A 7,398-nucleotide genomic window follows, 5' to 3' on the forward strand; every position below is an offset into this window, starting at 1 on the left:
CACAAAGCCAACTACATAATGTTTTTCTACAACAGAAGACAAGTCCAAATCTCACCTGAAAGTAACCGCGTACACATCAAGATCATGTTTGGCTACTCCAAAAAGCTCTCAATCTCTGAACCCGCTAGTGCCACTTAGTAGGAGGAATAGTAAAAAAAAAGAAAAAAGGTTTTTGCTACTTTGCAGCTGTAACTGAAGATGAAAACTTGTAAGACTGTGTGAAAATATTCCTGAGTTACTGGTGTTAACCAGGTGGCTGCCTCCCTCTCTACATAACAGAAAATCTATGCAGAGGGAGAAAATTTTGCACGCAGAGAGATTTTATACTATGAAAGATAAGTCACCACATTTTTTCTCGCTGTGATCAAGAACTGAGCATTAGGCCAGTAAGACAATGTCTTGAAAATTAAGGGCAGGTTAAAAAGGAGAGTTTAAATAAAAGCTGATAACCATTTGGAAGGCATGTTGCCTGCAGTATACACTTCTGGGAACTACAGTATTAAAGCAGTATTATAAAGCTGTCTCTAAAATTATATGATTTTCAGAATGAGATATGGCCTCACCCCACTGGCAAACTGCTGATCATGTTCAAGTGTGTGGTGCTTTTGTTTAGAGCTTGAAGTCTTTGGTACAGACCCTACTCCAGCACAGCTGCGAAGTGGTCGCAGTCGAAATGGGTGTTGCATGTTTCCTGGAGCTGTATTTGGTCGCCAGGAAGTCTAGAAAAGGAAAAAGAAAATAGCTACAAAATCTCAGTGTATAGTTTCCAGTGGAGAGCAGCATCATAAAGAAGAAAAAAAGCACTGACTAAGATATTTGGAAGTGATGATTGATTCTCACGTACCTTCAGGAAATGAAATTTTCTAGTCTGCCTCCAAAGAGCCAGACCCCTTTAGGCATCCCTAATTGAACATCCAAAAACTGCAGCATCCAAAATAACTCTTGGCCATAAATACAGGTTTTGCTACTGTCTCTTCACAGTGCAGCCTTGAGTCAACCTAATGAACTCAGAAACTGTAGCAGCATGCTATGTTTTGGTGACTGCAGCACATGGACACTGAGAGAATGCACGACAAAAGCATGCCTATTTTTGTTCAATACTGAGCATTCTTCTGACTTTTTATTTCATCCTTTCTTTGTATACCCTTCAGAATACCAAGTTAAAATGTTAAAGCCAAAAAAACCTGTTTAACTGAGATAACTCACCATCTTAGAAAAGGCAGGCTCCTTGGATCGGTGTTGATGAGAAGGTTGTCCACCATTATAATCAACTACAGGTCCAGGTGCCCTCTGTATGGAGAGGGTAAGATCATTCAAGACTGAAAGTCTGTCTTCAATCTGCAGCAATTATCATTATTGAAATGGGGAACCAGTTAAAACTGAACTATATATTTGGCCTTTGACCTTAGACTTTAGTATCTTTATATTTCAAGAGTATATTAACATTCCTTCTCTGCCTGTTAACAGAGAGTAAGAGGCTTCCGAGCCACAGCTCCAAAGCACGGCCTTCTGGAATGAGCTTTAGTCTTATTCTACTCCTTCAACTCTGTTTTCTAAAAGACCTCCATTGCTTTCAGGATTTTACGACACATGTAAACTCGCCTACAGCCACAGTATTCATTGACAATGTACGATACCAGCCTAACCTTGGGTGACACAGCAGATAAAAAGGAAAGATTCAAGCAGATTTTTCACAAAGCAAAGCTATTGTTTTGGAGGTTCTGATGTGCCATTCCTACAGCAATGGCTTCGCAAAATTTCTCTTTAATGACACAATCCTGCAAACAGGAAATCAGCCTCAAGTGATGAAGGATGAGGCCCTAACCTGGAACAATCAGAGGAGTCAATGCTCTAGACTAAGCACCGATGTCCCAGGTGTGTGTGCACGCTTTCAGCTGTGCATGCTTACATCATAGCATATGGAGTAGTTGGTGAAACTCACCAGTTGTGAGCAAGCAGCTGGTTCTCCAGCCACTACAGGGTGGAGCCCATAATGATTTCTTGGCCCAAGTGGCGGATGTGGGGAGCGCATAGAGCTGGCATCTTCCACTGATCTTCTGGATTGCTCCACCTAAAAATACAGAAATTTACATCTCTGAGGTACTAAATACAGCAATGTTGGACTTGCCTTCTGTCTGTCTTTCATTGGACAGCTATGACTAGCAGCTTGCCTAGATCCGACAGAACACCTGGTGAAGGAAGGAAAGGAAATCATGGGGGGAATGAGAGAGGGACGTGGGAAAAGACACACTCCCATCTCTGGTTCATTTCCCTGCAGCTCTCCCCAGCTGCTGATCCCCTCAAGTTCAGTTCATCTGCCTGTTTTGTATATCTCTCAATTCTTGGTTTGGTTGAAGGTCTCTTTCTTTTCTAAATTTGAGTGCATCTGCCACTTCTTTGCTCTGACTGCTGCCCCTCCCTAGCTTTTCTTCTCAAAAGCCCCATGTTGGGCTGACAACCCTTCTGGAAATAGATAGCTCTGTCTCTCATCCTCCCTTGCTCAGTCATCTGTCTTTCTCTTTTCCTTTTAGATTAGCTACTCAGCCGAATTCACTGACTGTATGAGCTGAGAATTAAATTACACCGCTAACTCCAGCCAGGTTCCTGTGTCCCAATGTGGCATCACAGCAAAGATAGAGATCGCATATCTGCAGGCATCTCCCTTACACTTCTCACTGAAGGAAGCAGGTTTGCATTATGTTCAAAAATTATCCAAGTCCAGAATCCCTTGATAGGGTGCTTAGTCACTGCTTCCACTGTGGTGACTTTCTACCAGCAGGAGTTCAGTCAGCAAATAATGCCTTTGCAATTACCATAATGATCAGTGTTTTTCATTAAAATCTCCTCCTTTCTTTACCTGATTAATTGCTCATAAATGTATTATTTAAAATTAAGAAGATTTTACATTGTTTTTCAACTGCTCAAAGAAACATCTAGCTTCTCAATGCATTCTCGATGTATGCAGGCTCCTAATAAAGAAATATGATGTTGACTGTATTTCAGCCAAAATGAGAACTTTTCCCATATGAGTCCAAGTGATTTCATGGGGAGAAGAACCATTGACTTCTGTGGGATTTCCATGACACTAACAACAGCTACAGACTCAAGCTCTACCTACATGACACCAAAGTGAAGACTTCTGACGCTTTTTTTTCATTACTTACATGCTGGTTCTGCTAAATATCATGTTGGGAGGCAAACAACTGAAAATGTGAGCTCAGTGCTCAGCAGCAGTCAAAAGCAGATAGTGTCTAGAATTACTAGGAGAAGAACTGCAACACATATCTTGAATTATTCATCCCATTCTGGTTCCCCATTTCAGAACAGAAATATTAGAACTAGAAAAGGTACAAAAATGGCAACAGTAATGAGAAGCCTGGAAGGGCTCATGTATGAAAGATTCAATAGACTGAGGGTCTTCAGCTTGGAAAACTGAGAAGGAATATGAAAAAGATATATAAAACCACAAATGCCTTGGAAAAGGAGAACAATTGTTAACTTTTTTTCATAACCAGAACAATGGAGCATCAAACAGAATTATCAGACAGCAGAAATGCAAGGAAGTACCTTTTCATACAACTCGTAATTGAATTCCACAACAAAGAACACTGCAGAACCAAAATAATTAGATTCAAAAGGAATCAGGTGCATGAATGGAAGTTCCTGGACTGCTGGAGAGAGGAAGGAGAGTAACCTGGGGCAGAATCATCCTCTACTTGCCTATTTCTTGTACTTTTTCCATAAACATCAGAGACGGGACACTTGGCTCAGTGAACCTCTGGCCTGACTCACAGCAGTTATTTAACACAGGGCAAAACTGCCATGTCCCATCAGTTCTCAGTAGCACTCAAGCCTTACCTTGATTTTCTGCAGCCTCTCCTTCCTCATAGAATTTTCAAGTTTCCTTTTTATTTCCAGATGATGATGACGCTATAAATGTAAAAGAAAGAAATCTCATTAATGGAACTTATGAGATCTCAGTGAGTGTAAGAACACTTGCTTCTGTTCTGCTTATTACTTGCCTGTTCCCTAGTCGTTATCCTCGTTGAGCCCTATTATAAAACTACTATTGATCCAATCCATTTGCATTACACCTTGTGTATATGAATGTTGGCAAGGGGACAACTGAGCATGCGTAAAGTTGTAGGGACCAACTCCATTCTTGATAGGTAACTGGAATGTGCCCAAATTCCATACTCAGATAAGATATACAACCATGTTCAAACTCTTTTGTTTTGATTAGAATTTTTTTAAGCAAACTAGCCCTTGGGTGAATATCATCACACAACTTGATGACTGCCGAAGTGCAGTAAGTAAGCCAGGACAGTGCATGTTCTAACAACAGTACGGGTTAACAACTAGGGGCCAGTGGAGGTTTCATGTCGGGGACAAGAAGCACAAAGATTGTCCTTTTTCCCAGCAGGACAGAGCCTTTCAGGGGAGCATGAGGGCACAGCTACGGAAAACAGTCCAGTATGAGTTAACAGCCACTGGCTGTCAGTAGGGAAGCACCTGAAAAGGCTCACGCATCACTAGTAAATGCATACCTCCATGTCAAGGACCTTATGAAATATGGCCTGAGCCAGGCACTGCTGTACGTATCTTTGGTGCTCCCTCCTCATAGCATTGAGCCGGTATTCTTTCTCAGATATTATTCTTCCACTCCTTGAGATCTGCCGTAAACAAATATAACGTAATAAAAAGGAGAAGACAGAATAAAGTATGTTTTTAACCAGAGTGCAATTTCCCAGAAAGACTACTTTCTCTCCCCAGTCAGCTACCACCTCGGCTTCTGCCAGGGTGCTGGAACTCACCTTGCCAGCACAGAACTGTAGTTCTTTGACCCCATGGACCCCATCAGCCAGATGAAGAGAGCAGGAGAGCTGCAGTGGCATTTCCTAATAGTTGAGGACTCAGCCTTACTCTTCATGAGCCACTGCCCAAGACAGTGGAGGGGGATTAAATACTTGCCTTCCTACTGCGTAAGGGTTGCATCTGCCTGTGCTAAACAGAGTCACACCTAAGAGTGCATCCATATTTTTAAAAATATTCAGCACATTCATCTTTACCAAATCCTTGAGTTTTCCATTAAACAGTTTTGAAAAATAACACTGAAGCTATTTAAACAACTAGTAGAGCCAAAGATGCTTAGATTTCACAGTTTAAAAAAAATAAGAAAATCAATATGATTCTGTATATTTTCAAACTGAAAGATTTTGCAGAAGCAAACTCCAATGAGCAAAAAGAAATATAGAGCAAAAACATAAAAACATTCTGAATTTATCAAAACCTCTCCAAGAAGTATCTTCTTCTGCCTGAAGGTGACATACAAGCAGATTGACAAACGCTGTCACATCACCGTACTTGTGCAGTAACGCAGTGCCACCTGAAATACCTTACTGAAACTGCATTGCTGAGCAGAAGCTCAGGGCCAAGCCAAGGCTCTGAAATATATTTACATTCCTCCCCAGTCCACGTCAGCCACTGTTCCCGGTTTCACGCAGATACACATTATTATCGTTGCATTACAGAAGGTGCAGTGGAAGCACAAGGCTGATATTCTATGGAGTATGGCCTCCATATTGACTGTTAGTACATCACTTCTAGCGTGGAATCATCACCCACCAGCAGCCTCCATGCCAACATCTTCATAGCCCCAGGTGGCCCTTGGACCTTGACGTCCTGAAACGTGCCCAATGCCAGCTACAGTATTTCCTCAGCTGTCACTACTGTCTGCAAAACCACCGGGCACACGGCGCTCAGCTCTGAGCTCAGTTTTACCTGTCCTTCTGCCGTTCTGACTGCAGCAGCGCAGCCTGGCGCGCCACAGCCCTGCGTCCCTGCGACAGCTAGCTGACCGACGGTACACGGTAATGCGGTGGGAAACGCCTGCATTAAGCAAACCCGCCCCCGGTCTCAGTGCGATCCTTTGGCTCTGGTCTGGCATGGCATAATTTCACGTGTTTGGCTAGCTGGTCAAATTCTTACCAACGACAACACATACCTCTAACAAATAAACAACAGAAGCATCAGTGGTTGAGCAACATTAAAAGAAACAAAGTTGTTTTTTTTTTCTCAGAAAAGGAAACTTTTCAATCTCACCAGTCCTGATCTCTGAAGATGTCGTCTTATCCTGGTATTGCTGAAATATCCAACCAGGTGTTTGTCTGTAAGGCTATTGTAGGTTGCAAGGAATCTGAAATAAAATCAACACAGATGATCCCCTTTGACAGCCAGATTATTACAGCTTGTTATAAAGACCTACCCAATAGTTTGCTTCACAAAATGCTGTCTTGATGAATCATGCCCAGCATTTTGTCAGATAAATGCCCATTAGATTATGTAAAGGTAATATCCTATTGCCTCTGGAAGATTTGTACCAAAAACGAGTGACTTCTACATAAGATATAGCAGCTCAGCATCGAACGGCGTACTACCGCTGAGGCACAGGGTCCAACAGCGCCCAGCTCTGAAAGTGTCCTCCAAGAACAACTCCTGCAACAGCCTCCTCAGACCACGGAATTACAGAATGGTTGGGGTTGGAAGGGGCCTTTAAAGGCCATCTAGTCCAAGCCCCTGCAGTGAGCACGGACACCTTCAACCACAGCAGGTTGCGCAGAGCCCCATCAGAGCAACTCTGACCTTCGGCAGGTCAGCATCACGCCACACAAGACTGGGAGCTGCATCCCTGGCTGAGTCCAGCAGGCACGGACCCAGCTCCCTGGCCACCCTGCCAAGGGTCCTGCTGGAAGTACGGGGGTATACGGCACTTCACCGGGGAGCGAGACGTCCCAGAACGCCTGCACCACTGCACACCTCCAGCAGCCCCCACGCACCCCGTGCTCCCCTTCCTTCCGCCGCCAGCCAGCTGGTGGTAGATACAGCAGCAACAGAGTTTCTGGCAGCTGTTGCAAAGACCTGTAAGAATAACTTGGGTTGGGAGGCACCTCCAGAGGCCGTCTAGTCCAACCTCTGGCTCCAGGCATATCACTTATCAGACTTTACCAAAACAAAGGAATTTTCCTGGGGTCTTCATTGCCAGCTCAGAGACATTATTGTCTGGTATCTAACACAAAAAAATGGCTTTCTCCAGTCTACTTATGTTAGCAGAAACTGCTAGCACCAAAGTATACTTTTAGGACAGAACACTGTTTCCATAGTATTTTCACTGGCTTGAAAGTTAGCATACACTTTATTAACTTGGCTGCAAATCTTTGCACTGATGAAGACTAGTTATTTGTGTTTTCACCCAAGGCCTCCTTCAGTATCCACATTTCCACCCATTTCTTTATGGTACCTTCCCCATCAGAGGGACTGCATATCAAATTCATCGCTTGGAACACCTACACAGGAAACTAAGTGGCTTCAATTTCAGGTGTCAAAAAACATGCGCAAGTC

At 43.3% G+C, this 7,398-nt stretch overlaps 1 protein-coding gene across 1 annotated transcript in view; it reads right to left on the bottom strand.

Annotated features, from left to right (window-relative positions):
- ERICH3 (glutamate rich 3) overlaps positions 1-6,659 on the bottom strand; it is a gene marked incomplete at both ends in the record, with an annotated part of 37,144 nt that extends 30,485 nt beyond the window's left edge. Inside the window, 7 exons of the mRNA XM_082003094.1 lie at positions 564-719; positions 1,207-1,290; positions 1,943-2,071; positions 3,859-3,930; positions 4,548-4,673; positions 6,103-6,196; positions 6,643-6,659. Coding sequence (XP_081859220.1) covers positions 564-719; positions 1,207-1,290; positions 1,943-2,071; positions 3,859-3,930; positions 4,548-4,673; positions 6,103-6,196; positions 6,643-6,659 — 678 coding nt within the window. The remainder of the gene's footprint in view (positions 1-563; positions 720-1,206; positions 1,291-1,942; positions 2,072-3,858; positions 3,931-4,547; positions 4,674-6,102; positions 6,197-6,642) is intronic.
- Positions 6,660-7,398: the final 739 nt, after the last annotated feature.

This window comes from Phaethon aethereus (genome assembly GCF_964289735.1).
Source record: "Phaethon aethereus genome assembly, chromosome: 8".
Taxonomy (NCBI): Eukaryota; Metazoa; Chordata; class Aves; order Phaethontiformes; family Phaethontidae; genus Phaethon; species Phaethon aethereus.